The 20,927-nt window shown below is 27.2% G+C and overlaps 3 protein-coding genes across 4 annotated transcripts; 2 read left to right on the top strand and 1 right to left on the bottom strand.

Moving 5' to 3' along the window:
- Positions 1–4,410: 4,410 nt before the first annotated feature.
- Positions 4,411–11,276, top strand: LOC100160976 (lissencephaly-1 homolog). Of its 2 annotated transcripts, none has more exons than XM_001942998.5 (9): positions 4,411–4,601; positions 6,789–6,880; positions 7,290–7,443; positions 7,524–7,827; positions 7,885–8,062; positions 8,124–8,259; positions 8,329–8,484; positions 9,507–9,702; positions 9,760–11,276. In XM_001942998.5, the coding sequence occupies exons 2-9, from the start codon at positions 6,843–6,845 to the stop codon at positions 9,831–9,833; spliced, it is 1,236 nt and encodes a 411-aa protein (XP_001943033.1). In that variant the 5' UTR covers positions 4,411–4,601; positions 6,789–6,842; the 3' UTR covers positions 9,834–11,276. The 2 variants fall into 2 exon arrangements, with proteins under 2 accessions (XP_001943033.1, XP_003244954.1); XM_003244906.4 differs by lacking the exon at positions 4,411–4,601 and adding an exon at positions 4,642–4,829.
- Positions 11,277–12,138: 862 nt separating this feature from the next.
- Positions 12,139–13,067, bottom strand: ACYPI56194 (putative exosome complex exonuclease rrp40-like). The gene is given in 1 exon segment (NM_001246020.2): positions 12,139–13,067. A coding segment is annotated over 1 exon segment (711 nt). The 5' UTR covers positions 12,912–13,067; the 3' UTR covers positions 12,139–12,200.
- Positions 13,068–14,584: 1,517 nt separating this feature from the next.
- Positions 14,585–19,589, top strand: LOC100158918 (protein phosphatase PTC7 homolog). Its single transcript, NM_001162576.1, is given in 4 exon segments — positions 14,585–15,026; positions 15,225–15,404; positions 18,263–18,718; positions 19,231–19,589. Coding segments are annotated over 4 exon segments (915 nt in total). The 5' UTR covers positions 14,585–14,797; the 3' UTR covers positions 19,281–19,589.
- Positions 19,590–20,927: the final 1,338 nt, after the last annotated feature.

Below are 20,927 nucleotides of genomic sequence, written 5' to 3'. Positions count from 1 at the left end.
TTTCTACTAAAGTAGAAAATTGAATCATTTTTATTGCCTCAAAACACACATTGTAAAATACTAAAATCAATGCTTCATTGCTCCGCTTGGAATCTAAAATCGTAAAAAATAAACTCATTGACTTAAATAAATGTTTTTACCACCAACATTTTCTAAAAATTAAATTGCAAATTGGCTATTTTGAATTCTTGCGAGATCTATAATCATTTATTTTCAGTATTAAAAAAAAAAATGGTGGGCAAGTGAGTGTCACTCATACTGTACAATAGTGGGTGACAGTGTAATGGATTGTGTTAAATTTGAATTCAATGATATAATATCATTGGATACGAAAAGTGATTCTGAGCGAAGACTGTCAGTCGGCTAATGATTTATAAGTATATTTGATGATATTATTATAACAAGTAAAAATAATATTATGGTGTTAAGAAATTGTTATTAACCAAAATCTATTTTGTCAAAATTCATTTTACAAAATCTATTTACATAAAAATTTGCATTTATGCGATTTTGGAAATTTCTGGGAATTAATTATTTTTAAACTGCTATTGTAACAATGTACGAGGAGACTCGTATTACATTTTCAAATTTTTGACTGTGCAATATTTAATTTTTTTTGTGTAATTTTGAAAAAAACTAACATAAATCGAAAATATCTTATGCCTGCCTATTGTATAGATCAAAATATTAGGCTAATTATTTTGGAAGTTTTATAGTGTATGAAAAATGGTAATAAAAACATTCATTGAAAATTTAATGTAGTATTTATAGAGTTTTTGTGTGTGGTAATTTATAGAGTTTCAGCTAAAACCAAAATCAATAAGATTTAAAACCGTTTTAAGTTCAAAAATATTAAAGATAAATAGTCACGATGATTTTCTTAATATACTTAAATTTTTAATGTTGACAAAATTCATCAATATTTCGCAAAATGTTCAAACTATTTTTCAGTTAAAAGTTTTTCCTTACATAGCTTACATTAAACACATTTTAATAGAAGACTTACCACATATTTTTCTACCTCAAAAAAAAAAAAGTTTACTGAAAAGTAAAAATAATTTTATGAACGATTGAATTGAAAAAGTTTACTATATTTTCATCAGTAAATTAACAAATTTGCATCTATCAGTTTTATGTACCTAGCATGATATTTTATTGAAAACGAATAATGCTAGATAGGTACTTTCACTAATTATTAAAGCCACTATTTATAGCCATGAGAAATTTTTAAAATGTTGTCAAAAAATTTTCCATAGAAGATTTCGCATAAGTTTTTCTACTAACAAAAAAAAAGGTTACTTAAACGGAACCATTCATTTTTTAGAGTGTTTGATGTTATATAATAATATATGATATTTGATAGTCAGTGGTGAATTATCGAAATCCCATTAATCAATTTTTATTGTATTTCTAAAACGAATAAACGTAGACTCTTTTAGTCTTTTGAAACGTTCCACCAAATATTTATATTAGTATTTTCCTTACATCGTAACATTTTCTAACAATCTCTTTATGAGCAATTTATAGCAATGAGAATATTTTCAAAAGTTTTATTTTTTCATTGCTCACTATATATATTTTAATAGGTTTCCAACAAGTTTTACTCATAGATTTATACGACAACTAGATAGTCGAGAGTTGTGACCATAGACATATTAATAAATATTAATAATTTATTAATATGTCTATGGTTGTGACCGATGTTGAAGTCGGCCGCCATTTATAAAGCAGGCAATGTTTACATTTATTTATATACATATATATTTATCATTATGTATACTGTGATAACATTCTTTGTTTACAAAAGAATGCCTGCTTTGTAAATTGCGGCTGACTTTGATTATAAGAAGGAGACGGTTATCTAGTTGTTGTATATATCTATAGATTTACTACTTCTATCAAAAAGAAAAAGTACACCTGAAAGTTACGCTATTTATAGCCATGAGTTATTTTTGATATTAATTTTTTTTAACTATTAAATGTAATTATTTATATACAAGTATGTTTGGCTGACACTCCGCTTCCGTTCAGAATCGTTTTTCGTATACAATGGTTTATCATTGAATTCAAATATAACACATCCATTACAATGACATGCTTGACAACTACTGAATAGCGTTACTCATTTGGCGAGTTTGTAATTTGCACCAAATTAAAGATAGGTATGTAATTTGCACCACTAGGTTTCCATATCCAAATACAAATTTAGCTTAGTTTTTATTTATGAACTAATTGAGCTTATACACATAATTTTTGTAAGTTTATGTAACTAATTATATGTAAAATTACTTTAATTGGTTAACTTTTTTAGATTCTGAGTGGATCGATGAATGTATTGATTTTACGTGTATTTTTTTAATTTTATTTTTGTGTCTGCGTACACGATAAGTAGTCGAAATAATTCTTCGATTTTCAACTTCAGTATCTTGTTTGATTGGAATGTGAATATTGCTGGTGAATATTGTTGATGCATTGGGGAGGTCAAAATATAAAATTCCCAGTAATTTTCAAAAGTGACGTGAAAAACAAAAGAAAAATTAAGGAAAAACGGGAATTTTTACGCAAAAATTGATTTTGGATTTTGGTGTAAATCTAAAACAATAATTACCGTAATACATAAAATTTCCAATGGTTGTTAATGTTTCCATTTTCTATACATGATAAAATTTTCAAAATATTTTGATTTGTTTTAAACTATTTAGGGACATTTTTAGTTTCCAATTTTATTAGTTTTTTTTTCTATGAATGTCAATAAAACTTTATTTGTTGAGTAAAAATGCTTGAAAATTTAATACAAGACTTCAAGATTTTTTGGTAACAGAATTAATTACTTACGTGGAATCTTGTTTTAAATTTTCAATTCTTAGATACAAAAATTGAACATTTTATAAATTTTTAACTACAAAATAATTTTTCAAATTAAAATTTAATAAATTTTGTCAAAATTTGATCTTTAAATGCTTATAAAAAAAAATTGTGCCTATGTATTTTTAATGTTTTTCAACTGTTATTGTAACAATATATCAGGAGCTTTGTATTACATTTTTACACTTTTTGGCCCAACAGATAAAACATTATTGATATTTATAGAAAAAAAAACTAAAAAAATTTAAAACTGACCATGTCCGTAAACAGCTCAAAAAGAGTCAAATTATTTTCAAAATTTTATTGTATATAGAAAATGCTAATATAAGCATTCAGTGAAATTTTCAAGTTTCTACAGTCACTAGTTTTTTAATTACAACAAAATAAGAAAATCATTACGTAAGAAATCGAGTGTATATCCAATGTTGTAAAAATTTGAATTTCAAACGATCATAAAAATTTAATTTGACTTTCTTATAGATATTTTTTGTTTGATAAAGGTAGATAATCTTATAAGGAATCTTGTATTACATTTTAAAATCTTAGATTTAAAAAGAAACATTAGACGCTAGTAATGCCCGCGTTGCCACTCGCTCGCTGCGCTGCGCTCAGACAAAAAAATCGAAAATATCCCTCGACTTGTAAGTTGCAACACCACCTTAAGTTGGTCATAGGCACAGTCCACAGGGTAACCACCGTGGCACCGTCTATCCACTCTTATCATTTTCCCTACTCTTTATAATAATATACTAACTTTGAAACCATGACAAAAATCTATTTGGTCATGTTTGAAACTATGCCGGAGCGTCAATTCTGACTTCACCATCAGTTTCAAAAAGAAAAGTTGCAAAAAAATGGTGTCCCATAAAGGGTTTCCTCTTTTTTTTTGTACCCTATTTATTTATCAACATTTATCAATTATGGTAATTAAATAGTGATTTAATGTTTAATGAATACCTTCTATATTCTGTGGTTCTATGTCTATACTAGATCCATGATTTAGAGAAGATATCTTCTCTACATTGTTACTAGATCTAAAGATCCAAATACATCAATTTTATATTTTTATGAAACTATTTTTAAGGATTTTTGTTCGAAGATATACTCGAAGTAGGTACATCAACATTTTTAAAAAAATGTTCCAACGAATAATTTGCAGTAAATAAAAATGATGGGAGGGGGGGGGGGGTTAGTTCTCATGGGGGAAACAAAAGTTTGTCACCACTGGACACTCCAGTAGTACAAAAATTCAGAATAATTTGAAAATATGGTCTTTAATTAATCAACATCTGTACGCGGTTCACCAAATTATAATAGTATATAAAAATTCCAAAAGTCAGAATTTGAATAAATTCATTATTAAATTAAAAATAGGGTTGAACACTGAACATGCTTGGCGGGCAACATTCCAATATTTTTTATAATATTATTGAATATTGATGCGATTTTTTATCAATTCGCTTATCACTTCGATTTTCTTTACTTAAATCACTATTCATATCTACACTAAATGACGCCATATTGTTTTATATCACGAAATACAACAAACATTAAATGGGTATAGGTGAAAAATATCGTTTTCTTGAAATTAAATTCTTTTACTTAAATAATAAAAGTTAAATAGTGAATACATATTTTGCATAAAACGTTCAAGTTTTTTCTCAAGTGATAAAGCATTTGAAATTATTGTGTTGTGGAATATAATATTCTTACATGTCATTTACCATCTGGAACAGGTATGTTATTACTTATTAATATTAAATGATAATAAGTTCATTAGTTTAAGATTATATTTTATTCCATAAAAAATTTATTTTATTTTAACAATTTTCATAAAGTTAGTAGTTAAAATCGTTTTGTACAATCTCCACCAACTGTTTTACTTAATCTAGTATACATATGAATAATACTTTTCTAGTATGTTAGCACCCATTTTAATAGTTTTATTATTTTCAACGACACAGGTAATTTTAATAAATACTCTTTGTTCTACACTTTGACTTAACACGTTGACGAACAGTCATCAGTCATAAATAATTACTTAAATAGTCAATAGCAGTATTATTAATAAGTGATGCCTAGGGACATTTTAATTATGTGCTGCTATATTGGTACTCAAAAAAATGACCAATGTGGACACTGCTGCTATTGTAGTGGTATTGTACGAAAAATTATACCTATGGTCCCCAAACCACAACAAAGTGACATTGGGCACTGACAAAAATGTCTGTTAGGCTGGAGCGTAATCCATTCTAAGGAGTAAAAACTAGGCATTTTATATTTCAAGTTACATAGATCTTGTGAATGTGTTAAAAGTAAATGAATATTAGTATGTGTAATTCGTAGTACTGATCACGTTGTATAAGGGCATCATAGTGACCGGATATGTATGTCTGTTGTAATTTTACATACGCGCATGCACGTGTCACCACATATTACTTTACAAAATTCTTCTTCTCAGCTTACCAGTCCGTTTAGGACCATTGCTGCCTTCAAGAGGTCTCGCCTTCTATCTCTATTGTACGTCAGCTCAAAAGTTACATTTTGGCCTATCTCTTTCAGGTCTCTGGTTATCAAATCTATCCACCTCGGTTCTTGGTCTTTCTAAAATTACAAATTTTTTTATTTTTAAAATACTGCTGGTGACTTCAATCACTACGCACAGTAGAATGTTCGGATTTAATTTTTGATAACAGATTTGAATTCTCCTCTAAATTTACTATGCTTTAACTGTCGTACATTTTTCATATTCTATATCAATGTATTTAAATTTGAATTATGAATATGATATATTTTTACTCATTTTATTAGTAAATTTCTAAGTAAAAAAAATAAAAATCAGAAAAATTAAGTTGTCAAAGCATAGATAATTCAATGACAAATTCATATCTTCTTTCAAAATTAATATCAGAACGTTATATTGGGCGTAATATTATTTCGACCGAAAATGAATCACGCTCCAGCCCCCTTAAAATAATTATGTTATAAATAGATATATTATTTTCAAATGTTAAATATATCATTATTTCTACCTATTGATAATTATTTTTTTTTTTAGGCAGCAATAAATAATCAAATATTATTCATAATAATAATCATGTTATAATTGGTATTGGAACTAATAACACAAAATATAACAATGCTAATAACCTTTAAAACTATATAATTTAAATACTACTTGATCATTGTTTACTTTAGGCATGCTTTTTACAATTTTAATAAACTTTCCTGTCCATGTATTTGTATACATATATATTATTTAACTCTGTAGTGTAATTCAAAATTCTGAATCTTCAATTAAAAAAAAAGAAATATTATAAGTTATTAGATAAAATATTTAATTTTTTTTTTTTTTATTCATGGTAAACATCTACAATTAAAGTTATTAAGCTTACAACAATAATAATTTCAACTACATATGAATGATTACATTGAATTTCCTAGATTGAGTTATACGTGTTAATAAACTTAAGAAATAAAATTATTTTTTTGCTAATGTCTTCAAAGAGGCTCAGAGCTTTGAAAAAGTTGTCTGGAATTCCTAGGCTTTTTCTGGTTTCTATGTGGTTTGACAATGTACAAAGAGGTGTTTGACTGTAAGGGGCTCTCTGCAGGTTTGGCACATTGTATAGGTAGGTTCTTCTCTTCATATAAAATGTCCACATTAGTGGCCTATACATAATCTGTTAATAATAACTTATATAAAATATTATATATTTTATTCAGAGTTTAGAAATTAATAGCTTTTCAAATTTATCAAATTTATCCAAAATAGTTGATAATAACTAACTATAGTTTTATTATGTTGCAATATTATATTAATAACTTTACAAATATATCTAAAAAATATAATAAATAATATAACATACTGTTTTAAGTTTTTTTTCTATTGATATAGTTTAATTAATATTTTCTTTTTTTAGTTTGAGGAAATTATAATTTAAATAGTTACAAATATATCAAACTGTTGGACAGTCATGAAAATGGTGCTGTCACAAAGACAACGTGAAGAATTGTAAGTTTTTATGTTAACAATTCATGATAATTAAGCAATAGCATTAAAAATATTGAAGATTTATGCACATTCATTTTAATTACAATAATATTATCAAATAATTATTAAAAATAAAAGTAGGTAGATTCAATGTTTAAAAAATTATTTTAATGTGGTTTTAATACATCTACTACAGCACTCTAAATTATAATAGTGTGGTAAGAAGTTAAACCTTGTGCATAGCTAAATGTTAGCCTGTATTACGTTTATTTGGATAATTTTGTCGCCTTTTCTTTTTTAGTCAGCATTAGGTGTTTGGAGGTTATTTGTTATCTCAGATTTGAATAACTCTTTTTAAATCATAATACATTTTGCTTTAACCTGAATGTTATATTTTAGTAGAATCTTAATAGTTTTTTTTTTTTTTTAGAAATAAAGCAATTGCTGATTATCTAAGTAGCAATAGTTATCACAATGCCTTGGAAGGATTAAAAAAAGATGCAGATATGCCCGGCGAAGTAGAAAATAAATATGGTGGTTTACTTGAGAAAAAATGGACATCTGTAATTAGACTGCAAAAAAAGGTGGTTAATACTCAACAATAGTATTACAAATAATCATTATACTACTTATATAAATATGTGATAACCTTATTAATATTTAGGTAAGCGAGCTTGAATCCAAACTTTCTGAGTATGAAAAAGAAATTAATTCTGGAGCTCCAAAAAGAGCATTGCGTTCACCAAGTGATTGGATACCAAGAGCCCCTGAAACACACTGTTTAACTGGTCATAGAGAGACTGTCATCAAAGTTATATTTCATCCTGTTTTTAATATTCTTGTATCTGCAAGCGAAGACGCAACTATAAAAAGTTGGGATTATGAGACTGGCGAGTATGAGAGAACTTTAAAAGGTCATACAGAAGCTATTCAAGATATTGCATTTGATGAAAGTGGCAAACTATTAGGTTATTTAATGATAAAAAAAACTGTGTGCTCTTATTTTAATTAACACATATTTTCAGTTTCCTGTAGTGCTGATATGAGCATAAAGCTGTGGGAATTCAGTCAAACATATGAATGCATCCGTTCCATGCACGGTCATGAACATAGTGTATCTGGAGTATGTTTTCTTAAAGGAGGAGATTTCATAGTTTCTTCTTCAAGGGATAGAACAATTAAAATGTGGGACGTAAATACAGGGTAAGATTATAAATAATTTTTTTTTTTTTTTAATTTCATTATTGTGTTATATATTTTCCAGATACTGTGTTAAAACATTTACTGGCCATCGTGAATGGGTCAGAAAAGTCAAAGTTTCTCCATGTGGTCAATTTTTAGCCTCATGTTCTAACGACCATACTGTTAAAGTTTGGATAATTGCTGCAACCCAGTGTAAAGTAAGTTTGAACATTTTATTAATAATTATTTATAATTTAACAAAACAATTTTTTTCAACATTATAATAGGCTGATTTACGAGGACATGAACATGTAGTCGAATGTATAGCTTGGGCACCAGCTGCATCGTCATCAGCTATTAATGAAGGAGCTGGAGTAGATCAGAAAAAAAATGGTTATGAAGGCCCTTTTATAATATCGGGATCAAGAGATAAATCAATTAAGGTATAAAATACATATTTTGGTTTTAATTCAGTCTAAATCTCCTCTCAATCAAAACTGTGTTATAATCACTATAAAAAGGCTTTCCAAGTCAGGGATTTGGCATTTAAACTTTCTTGATTTTTAACTTTTAGAAATTTATTAACTGATATCACACCGAAGCGGCATAACAATTTAAATCCAGTCAAATTAAATAAGTTCTAATAATATTTTTTAAATCATTTTAATATTGAAAATAAAATTTAATCCTAATATAATTTTTTTGAAAAATTCAAAATAGGCAATTTGTAAATCTGGGTTTTAGAAAAATATTGATTGTAAAAACAATTTTTGAAATTTCATTATTTTTATGAAGCAAAGGTAGATCTAATATTTAAAAACATTTTAAATTATAAATTATAAATTTTTTTTAATATTTTATGACAATTTTTTAAATAGGAACTTATTTCAATCTAAATATCTTTTTAAAAAGTTATTACTTTTGAAAATAATGAAAATTTTAAAAAATCTTAAAAAAATAAACCATTATACGTAGATAAATATTTTTACTAACAAAGTTTTTTATAATTGATCAGTACAAAAGTTATTTATTACAACTTATTTAATTTTTTGGGTCTGTTAAATCTTGTATAATAGATTTTAAGTGTTTCTAGTTATTGAGTAAAGGTCACTGTAATGAATGTGTTAAATTTAACTTTTATAACAGTATAATGAAGTATTTTTTTGCCAAAAGCATTGCATATATTATTGTTATTAACCTATAACTGAATACTAATTGCTGTAGAATTGTATTAATAGTTGATTTTTGTGGAATAAGCACTCTCCCCTTTAGTTGTATTAATTATAGTTCTCTTGAAATTTGTGATTTTAAAAGGTTTTCTCCATACATAAAATTATTTTATATTTTTGGGCAGCGTTATAAATTCTTATTGCATCATTTTTACTATGTACAATTTAATATAATAAATTTTCTAGCATTCTTGTACTATTAAATAAAATTTATTAATCTTAATATTTTTGACTAGATGTGGGATGTCGCATCACGTTCATGTTTATTTACTATGATAGGACATGATAATTGGGTACGTGGTTTAGTTTTTCATCCTGGTGGTAAATATGTTATATCAGCAAGCGATGATAAGACACTTCGAATTTGGGATTTGGCAAATAAACGTAATATGAAAACACTATTGGCTCATGGACATTTTTGTACTACTGTTGGTAAGTTATCTAATCAATTGTTTTTTCTCACAATTACTTCTTATTTTTTTTTTCTAGATTTCCATAGATCACAGCCATTTGTAATAACAGGTAGTGTAGACAAGACTATAAAAGTTTGGGACTGCCGCTAATAGTTTTGGTTCACAAATTATATAATGTTCATTATTTTCTGCTAATTTTAAACAGTATCTCCACAATGATGTTTTCATTTTCTAGTCTATCATAGAAGTGTAGGTAGTTTGTCTCTCGCAATTTTATTTGTATAAAAGTAGCACTGCATTTTTTTTATAAAGAAATGCCCCACTTCTTTATGTATTTTAGGTATGTGTAATTTTTATTATTTTTCTCATTACTAGTTTTTAATAAAGTGTTAGGTTTAAAATAAAATATTATTTTATTTAAATACTTGCTTTTCGTTTATGACAATGTTTAATTTTGTTAAAATACTCTTATTTTAATTGAGCATTTGAATTTATAATTATTTTTTGTATAATGCTTAAACTTATTAGATTTAACAGAATCCAGCTTAATTGAAATGTTTTTTTTTATTATAATTATTACTATTATTACATTTCTTTTATAATTATAAAAACATTAATATTTTGGTGTATTAAGTTATCATATTAATATATTGCATCTAAGTTTTAAAGTATATTTCATCTAATCATTTTGAAAAATTTGTTTTCTTAAATTTTTATTTCAATTTGTGTTATACCATATTATGAAAATGATGTCTTAAACAATATTAAGTTTAAAAGTTATACTTTTGTTCACTGATAGTGATTAAACATAATGCTAACTAATAAGTATACTATGTAAATTTATACGAAGCATTATCTAATTTTGATGATTTGTTTAACATATAATTTTTCATGAAAACTGGTAGTTTGAATAATGTAAATTAATGTAATGCATACTTAATTTACCAAAAATATTATATTATATTATATTAGCTGATAAGATACTGATTTGATAAAAACAGTGAGAATATCTTCTGAGTATACTATAGTATAAACTATAAGGTAGTTGTCTACTATGAGTAGGTAGTACACATGTGTTAAATTTGACCTTTCATTTACTGTAGCGTCAAAGCAGAAATCTTTATGCAGACCCATTATGACATTCAATATTGTATGATATCTGCTTATTTACTTATTTTTCTGAAAATTAACCACGGTTACCGTTTCATCGTATGCATCATATTATCATAAAGGTGTTTACTCTAGCAGAATTTGAACTTTTTCAGTGCCATTAATTATTATTTATAGATAATTCTTAATAAGCACAATTACTACAGATACCTACATTATAAAATTTTCCTCTCTATACGTGGTTATTTTTAGCAATTTCAAATCAATAATTTAGTTATGAGTTAGTAAATAATGAATTTCTTTTATTTATAATTAGTTAAGTTAATGGTTTTATAACTATTATTTATATTTTGTTTCCATTTTCTCTGCGAATTATTGACAAATTTGTACATAATTTTATACATCTATAGCCTTTGTTACAATATTACAATTAAGCTTATTCATAAACAATTTATAAATTACTGTATTAAATTAAAAATGATCAGATTAGATGTTTTTGTTATTTAATCACCTATCTTAATAATATAAAACGGGAGCATGACTATCACATGTATTGTTTGTTTGTATAGGCGCAAATAGCGTTTGAGATTTGGGGAAGGGCTAATAGGGCCTTACTTTAAAAATATTGAATAAGCTTAAAACAAAATGTAGGAAATGTTTGGGAGGGCTATGGACATTTTTTTTTGGGGGGGGGGGCTTAGCCCCTAAAGCCCCCTCCCTATTAGCGCCTATGTTTGTTTGAGAGAATAGTTTAAATAATAACAAATAGGTATTATAACTACATTTAAACATTATAACTAAAAAATATAATTAATAAGAAAGTTCAAAATTTACAAATTAGCTGTATGGAACTTTTTGATAAGATATATTTACTATTTTTATCTCATATTAATGATATTTTAGATACAATCAAATCAATGATTTCTAAATTGCAATATCGAATTCCATACTTACAATACATCATATTATTTTTTTGTCAATTATTACAAAAAAAAGATTATAATCACAATTTTGATTTCAATTATGTGAACAATAAACATAATTCATTTTTTCAGTTTGATTCTATTAATTAAGCTATATAATCTAAATAGAACATGTTCTACAATTCAATAAATGTGTATAAGCTAGGTAGCTCCGATGACATGGTTGGGGGAGGGGGGCTAAGTCATAATTTTCAGAAAAATGTTGATGTTTATTTTTTTGTTACTATTTCTTTAGAAATGGAGGTTTTGGAGGGGGACACTGCCCCTAACACCCCTTCTTAAGAGTCGCCCTTGATATCAAGAGTTGTTGATAGATCTTCAGAGATCCTACCTATAATATATTTATATAAATAGCTCTTATATCTTAAAAATAAAATCATCTTATATTGATTAAATGGTAAATTTACAATAAAAAATACAGTTTTCAAATATTTAAACTTTTATTAAAACTCTTGACTAACTGTGGAATATCTTCTTCTTCTAGATGTTCTGCATTTAGTATAGCATTTCCTATAGCGATTGTTGTTCGTATTGACGCACTATGAATCCAAATCTTTCCATTTGCCCCAATAACAATTTCATAGGGAACCATCTGTCCAAGCTGATAAAGTAGTTTTGAATTTGATTTCCTTAGTCTCAATGCATAATTTAAACTGACATTAATTAAAAAACCATTTTCTAACTGACCAAAAATTATGCTGTTAGCGTATTCTACACAACTGATCTCAGATTCCATAAAAGGTGTTGCCATTTTAATCTTAGCAGCTACAACATTCCCGACTTTGATGTCAGGTCTATTTTTTTTTGTAGCATTTGTAAACGCTAAGTATGGAAGTGTAGCGAGTTCAGAAGCTCCAATATCAACTTTATACATTTCGGATGTTTTAGCGGCCACTATTCCCACTACAACATCATCCTTAGCTGGTATGTATTTTTTTTTAAAATATTCTATCCAAAAGTATTTGTCATCTTTACATCTCAGTACACCACCGTTACATACAATTATTTTGTTGTCGACACTCTTCAATCCAGGACCAATAGTTTTTTCACTTCTTTTACAGTTGTCTCCTTTAAGAACTATATGAGAGACGTCATTGCCCGGTAACACGACGTTATTAAAATCCACCGAAATCATCGTTACCTGTGAATTAAAAATATAAAATTCTAGTGCATGTAAGGATGCAATAACGCTTAAAAAGAACGAGAAGTCGAGAACTACGGTTTACAGATGCAATTGATATTTGATAGAAAGTAGAAACACCGTAGAACCGAGTACCGAACAAAAAACAAATAAACTCGTGTACTGCATAATGCATTTGCATACTTGTCTATGATACGCACTACCGCATCAGTGCTACCGACAAGAGGGGGAAATTGTAGGCCGTCGTGGTATAATGGTAATAGGTAAATACCATAAGATAAGAAAAATTACAAAAGCTCCACTAAAAATATAATTTTCTAAAAAAATAAAAATGTGTAAATTGTGTATCAATAATAGGAATAAAAAATTTTTTTTTAGTTTTGATCACGTTCATATAATATATTATTTAATTACTAGCACAGATTTCTAATGGTATAGAAGTTGTAAGTACTCTATGGTCGCACGGTCAATCTTAAACCGTGGTACGTCGTGATCACGATGCAGTGAAGATTACATAGAAATTCGCTAGACTTAAACCGGTTGAAAAATAATGCACCGGGATTTTTGGACCATATCATCAGGGGTATGAAACTCTGTGAATTGGCCGAATCGGGTGATTGTAGCCTTGAACACGGTCTCCGGGGGGGGGCGTGGCATACGTAATCTATGATAAAAGTAAACAGTGGAAACAACCCGACCCCGCGCAGAATACCCAGCCTATTAGGCGGAAACGGTTTTTCAATACGGGTGTAACTTCATGTCAGTGTTACGGAAACAGTTTCATTGTTCGGACTTCAGATCATAGGTAAACATTTTTACAAAGGTCGGTCCATGATTTAAATATTTAAATATTTCATGGGTCGGTCTACATCACGGTTAGGGTGACCGCACACTGGTAAAGCAAAATTGACTAAAGAAATTTAAGTCATATTAAGTCATTTTGCTTTTAGTCATAATAAAAGCATTGTTATCGCACACTAGATAAAACATAGTTAGTCAAATCAAGTAGTCGTCAAAATGTCGTCCGACGAGGAGGACGTTGCTATTCCTATTTTATGGTTTCTTTTAAGAGAAATTGTAATAATAAAATATCAACGAAAAATCAAATAAATGTTTTTCAATTCAAAATTACGTATTTCAGTACTTGTATAATATATTATAATGTACAATTTACCTACCTTTATATTGTAGACAATTAAATTTTTTAGCATAAATGAATAATATAAATGAATAATATTTGGCAATAATAGTAATTTTGATGTAATTATCCAGTGACTGCCTTGGCAATGACTAATGAAAATAGCGCACGTTCTATTTCAATAAAACAATATTAGTCATGACTGAAGACAAAACTGTTTTGTTTTGACTATGCTTTATCAGTGTGCGTGTTTTCCATAAAATATAAATGTTTTATTTTTGATTAGTCATAATAAAGCGACTTTAGTCGCTTTAAAGCAGTTTTGCTTTACCAGTGTGCGGTCACCCTTAGAAGACTCTGACCGTGGTCAACATTATCTGTGATCGTGGGACTTATTTTAGGACGTTATCCATCAGAGTTTGGTCTCCTTGTCTTTAATCTTTATGTTAATTGTTAATAAAAAATAAATGATAAGACTTATAAATTGATAACATTAAATAAAATAATATGTTGAATCGCAGCTCTTTTCAGACATTTCTCAATAGTTATTTAGGCTGAAGAGCGAATGTAGTTTTTTTTTTTGTATAAGTTAAAAATACATATCCAACACATTATTTCGTCAAAATTCAGATACGTTTTAATTTTTAACTTTCCAGTTAAACTGTGTTATAAGTCAAGCATCATAATTATGTTCATGTTTTAAGATCGGTGAGCACAATGACAATTTTAGTTTAAATAAATAATGCAGCAAATAGTTACTACTGGTAGACTGATTTCCCGTGCTCTATGGAATGGCTTCACTAATTTGGCACCTTCAAATTCTGAACACGTAAATAAGAAACGTGAGCCTTCATTCCTTTACGCTGTATGTGGTTTTCCTAAAGAATCTTCACGTAAACATCCTCCGGTTAAAGGAAAATTTGGAGATGATGCTTGGTTTTCTGCTAAAGGAAAAGCAATTGATGTACTAGGTATTTTTATTTTTGTTAAAATATACTATTATATGCTTTCATAATTTACCAATTTTATTACTATTTACAATGTTTACAAGCATGATGTGATTGACACAAAGAAATAATGTGTTTTTTTTAGTTAAAATATTGTTATTAATCTTCAAAATATCTTGTCAAATTAAATATCTGTTTATTTATTCTTATTAAATTTAATAGGTGTAGCTGATGGTGTTGGCGGTTGGCGCCACTATGGCATTGATCCAGGCGAATTTTCAAGTTTTCTCATGACAACATGTGAGAGACTTGTATCTTTGGGAAAAGTTAAGCCAAATGAACCAAATAAATTATTAGCTCAAAGTTATTACGAGTTACTTGAAAATAAACAACCAATTTTAGGTAAGAAAGTTTTTGGTGTAGCTATATGTATTAACGCTTTCATTTAGATAATATAGTTTTCAATTATATATTTAATTATGAATGTACTGGATCAATATATATTTTTTTTTTACAATATCAGCAGCTAAAAATGTATGGTAGGTTATGTTTTAGGATTTTTGTATCTAGTGTTGCCATTTTTTTGAGGTGTGACAAAGAAAAACAAGTTAACAATTTAAAATGTTTAATTATTAAAGAGTTCAATTGTTCTCCAATTAATAGATATTTTATATAAAAAAACAAATGTAATTCTACAATACTTATCAATTTAAAACAATAAATCCTGTTAATTAAATCATAAATTAACAAGTATCAAAAGCTAAAGTTCTGGGCTTATTCTACTCTACTGCGCAAAGTGACCTTAGTGTAAAATAAATAGTAGAACAATCCCGTACATGATACATGTCACCAATATAGATTAATGACTAGCATGTTTTATCGAAAAATATGCAAATTTAGTGCATACTGTCATCACTGGTTAAACATTCTTTAGTTTAATATTTTAGAATAAAATTTAAGGGGAATATAAGAATCAGCATAGATTTGGATGATCAATCTTAATTAAGCTTCTCATCAATTTCAAATATATTTTCAGATTTCTAATTACATTTATAGTTTTATTGTTACAATGGTCAAAAAAAATAGATATTCAGTATCAATCTCCTTAATAAAAAACAATTAAGGATGAATTATCATGAATAAGTGAATAATTTTTGGGTCATATTTTACATAGCGTACCTACTAGTGACCCTTAAAATATTTATAACAATAAAATAAATGTAAGACAAATAATATTTATTAGTCATATATAGGTATTTATTATAACATTGTTATAATATAAAGCTATATTAGGTATATTATATTATTATAGATACTTTTTAAATTACGTTCAATGATAGATAACTAGAAGTATTTAGAGGTGGTTCGAACTGATCGAAGTTCGAAAAATCAAACCAAGCTTTAGGTGTTAGGTTCTAGTTTGAAACCTGAATCAAATTTTAAAAAATCTGAACCGAACTCGAACTAAAAAGTTTGAAAATCAAAAAATATTCGAACAGCAAAAAATTCTAACATGTCAAACGTTTCAAACTAAAAATGTTCCTGGTGTTTATTGTTGTGTTTATTTTGTCTATATTGTCTATGTTGTATATATTCTATATTATACTATATATTTAAATTTTAAATATTACAAAATTTAAACCACAATATTGTCCAATCATTGATTATTTCTTGTGCTGTTAAAGTATTTATGGACTTGGATAGTTATTTTGGTTTTGTTATTTTGTACTATTTATAATTTATAATTTATATAATCGAAGTTTGTAACACGCTGAACAATATTAAAAGCTAATATTAATATTGTTTAATGTTTATTAGATAGGTACACATAGATAACTAGAATTTGATCAAGATGAAGATAAATAATACAATCGAGTTTAAAATTATCTATGTAAGATAAAAGATAAATAATTATTATCTACTTATCTAGATATTTCACAACACTGATCAAACAACTATAAACTATAAAGCTTTCATTTGCCGTTTAATTAAAAAGTTTATTTTTGGTTCAGTTTGGTAATGAAATATATGGTACTGGTGTGGTATGATGTTGAATAAAATGCTCGGTTCAAGTTCGACATCACACTAAAAAGTTTGGTTTGACATACTAAGGTTCGGTTTGAGTTCGGTTCGATATACAATAAAAAAGTTTAGTTCGATGCCATATTTTTGAATTAGACCTACCTCTAGAAGTATTTAATATGTATTACATTATGAGTAGAGAAATGCCAAATGCAAGTATTGATAATATAATGGTCTGTTTTTTTTTTTATTATTATTATTATTGTGTCTGATGACACTTTTTCCTGTAGAAAAAATGCTCTGATCTACTTTAATGAAAGTTTCTAGTAGAATGCTAAATTTAGTTGATACTTTTGGTAGGTCACTGGTCAATGTACAAACATTAATTACAATTATAATACAATCATTATAATCATTGTTAAGTAACCTTGATTAGGTCTTTGCTTAGAATTGTTGTTCATTGTGTACAATGATTTAGAATTGAGTTCTAATTTAATACATCCATTAAAGTGCCTACTCATTGACGAGGTACCCTCGAATCCTATTTTACAGTAGAGCGGTTACCTAATTTCCCTCTTTTTAAACATTAAGTTTTATACAGTACTGTTCAAAGCAGTAAGCAAGATCAAAAAATAAATGAAATTATTTTATTGTTATATTTGATTTCAGCTGAACCAATTTTTGAGTGGTTAGATTTAATGTAGTATTGATTGTACCTACTATCAAACTTAAATGTAAATAATAAAAACATTTGTTTTTGCTACGTTAATTTTATAGGATATTTAACTCAGAATCTGGTCTTGTTCTTAGCGTAGGCCGTTTGGCTGTGGATGAAATGTGTAATACAAAATAATTGCAATTTATTATATTATTACTTTTGTTGATTAATAAGAAAAAATATCAACTGTATAAAACATAGTTTTCAAGTGCACATCTATCCTTTTTTTTTTTATCTATGATGCGATATATTCACAAATGTGCTTTAAATTATAATATATTATTATGCCTAGTGCCCCGGTTAAATTAAGTTAAAATATTTTTGTTCTTGTAATAAGTAATTTATAATTTAGATGTAAAATTACTATTATCAATTAGTAATTTACTTGTTTATTATAATATAGTTCATGCATGACCACTTTTAAAATTAAAATAACCTAACCAAATTACAAAACAAAAAAAAAATGTCCTTTACACATTATCTAACTGTTAATTATGGATATTATAATTATGATTTACAGGAAGTAGTACAGCGTGTGTAGTGGTGCTAAACAAAGAGACCTCCAGTATATATACAGCCAATATTGGTGATAGCGGTTTTATGGTAGTTCGTGGCGGACACGTTGTCCATCGTTCTGAAGAACAACAGCACTATTTTAATACTCCCTATCAATTATCAGTTCCACCTCCTGCTCACAATGGTCAAGTATTAAGTGACAGCCCAGACTCGGCTGATACTTCAGATTTTGCTGTTGAGAATGGAGATGTCATTCTTTTAGCCACCGACGGAGTTTTTGATAATGTTCCTGACCATTTGTTATTAAAAGAATTAAGTCAAGTTGAAGGCGTTCGTGATCCTACAAAATTGCAATGTGCTGCTAACACAATTGCATGGATGGCTAGAATATTAGCCTTTGATAGATCTTTCTTATCACCATTTGCACTTTCTGCTCAAGCTAACGGAATCAATACTGTCGGTATGATAATATTATTAAAATTTATGTATATATTAAGCTGGAACTGGGTTAATAACGAAATGGCCATGGTACTTGAGTAGAATATCTTAAAACTGGCTTTTACTCGAACTCACAAAGTCACAAGTTATACCCAAAATAATTTGTAAAACCTTTCTTAGAACTTTAAAATAAAGAACTTCATAGTAGTATTTTTTAAATATTTTTATCATATAAATTTTAAATAATTATAATTTAAAGTACATTTTAGATTCTGAGTGGTACGATGAATGTATTTATTATTGTTTTTCCCAATTAAATTAAAAATATATTACTTTGAAACAAATAGTATGATCATAAAAAATGGTACCAGCACTCAGAATTTATCTTTAATATATATGAGTTATAGTACTCAGATATTTTGTTATGAAGATCTGAGATTTTTAAATTAATCTTTATGTTCAATTTTCTTAATATCATTTATTAATAATTACTAATCTAGTTGTGTTTATTTTATTATTTTTATATTTTTATAGGTGGAAAACCTGATGACATAACTGTGCTTCTAGCAACCATTGCCATGTGAATGAATATGGAAAAATACTAAAAATAGATTGAAATTAAACTTGTTAGGGATCATCTAGCTTATGTTTAAAATTAAACCATAATTATATAATATACATACTGTCAATGAATAATGTTATAGTGTAAAAAGTATTTAGAATCTATTGATTTAACAACATGAACAAGTGTGTTGCTTATTCTATTGTTTTAGCATTTTTGTTATGCATAAACAATTTTTTTATTTAAAAAAAAACGCTGTTTATCAGATTATATGTAAATATGATTGTATATATACATAATATAAATTGAAATAAAAATGAGTTTTTATAAATTAGTTATATAATACTTTTATAATTCTATAACCAGTTTTTTTAAGTTCATAATAATCTTAATAGTTAAATAGTTCAATTACTTAATTTTTTTTAAACCTTTGAATGTATGAAATATGTACTATTTCCTTAATATTGTCGCTGGGTTTATTTGGAAAGACCTTTTTATTCTCTCAATAAATTGTATGTTGCCAGCTTTAGAGTAGGCACACTTGAAAATGCATACGCACATTCTACTAAAATAGGTATTCTGAGATTTTCCAATGGAAAAGTAATGAAAACGTCCCCATTTCCAAAAAAACATCTAAGATGGAGGATTTTTTTCATTACTTTTAAATTTTTTAAATGTTTACAATAATGTTGAGTTTAACTCAGATAACGTGGAGTATTTAGTAGTCGTCAAAAATGACTAATCTTGTTATTTTAGGCTTTCAAAAATTTTCTAACCTAACTTATTAAATGGCATATTTAATAACATATAACGTATTATAATAATATAATATGTTTGTCATTCTCTGAAATAAATGAAATAAAAAAATTACCATGATCTTTACAAAATATGTACTTATTTACCAAATATGTAAAAACATTTAAAATAAAGTTGGATTTATTTGAATTATAATGATCTAAATTTTATACATTTCTTCTCAGATCAAAAATTTCTCATTCCAATAAAAATATGTATTTACAATAAAATCCGTTCCTTAGTCATAAATATGAAACAGTGAACCACCATTATTGATCACATTTTTTATCTCAAGCCAATACTTAAATTATTTAGCTATATGTAGTGGAAAATAGCTAAATTGAACTGCGCTATTACCTATTAGCCAACAGAACATAATCATTTTTGGATCAAAAGCTCCAAGAGCAGTGGTATGATTGTTTACATACGTATAAAATATTATTTATACATTCTTAAATTTTACATACCAGTAATTTTTATTAATGCTAATTTATACCAGTATGCACTCTCATTTTTCTTTTTCGTGTAATGTATAATGTATAATGTCTGTGCGTAAAGGTGTAAGCCTGAAGGCGCAGTTCAGACACCTATTTGGCACTCTAATTATGTTTAGAAATTTGAGGATGACACACAGTCTGTTCAGAATCATTTTTCATATGTTACCATTTACTATTGAATTCAAATATTTAACACACCCAGTGCTCGAATTGGGGGGGGGGTGCGCAGGGGGACGGAGCTCCTCTACTTTTTTAATTTTTTTTTTGCGTACCCCAACTATTTTTTTTTACTTGGACGAAGGGACGGACCAAACTAAATTAAATAATTTTAATTAAAATTTGGAGTGGATTTAAATTGTTTTGTTAAAGATAAATCT

Source organism: Acyrthosiphon pisum, chromosome A2 (assembly GCF_005508785.2).
Source record: "Acyrthosiphon pisum isolate AL4f chromosome A2, pea_aphid_22Mar2018_4r6ur, whole genome shotgun sequence".
Lineage (NCBI taxonomy): Eukaryota > Metazoa > Arthropoda > Insecta > Hemiptera > Aphididae > Acyrthosiphon > Acyrthosiphon pisum.
The sequence above is the reverse complement of the archived record's forward strand: the minus strand, read 5'-3'. Positions and strand labels throughout refer to the sequence as shown.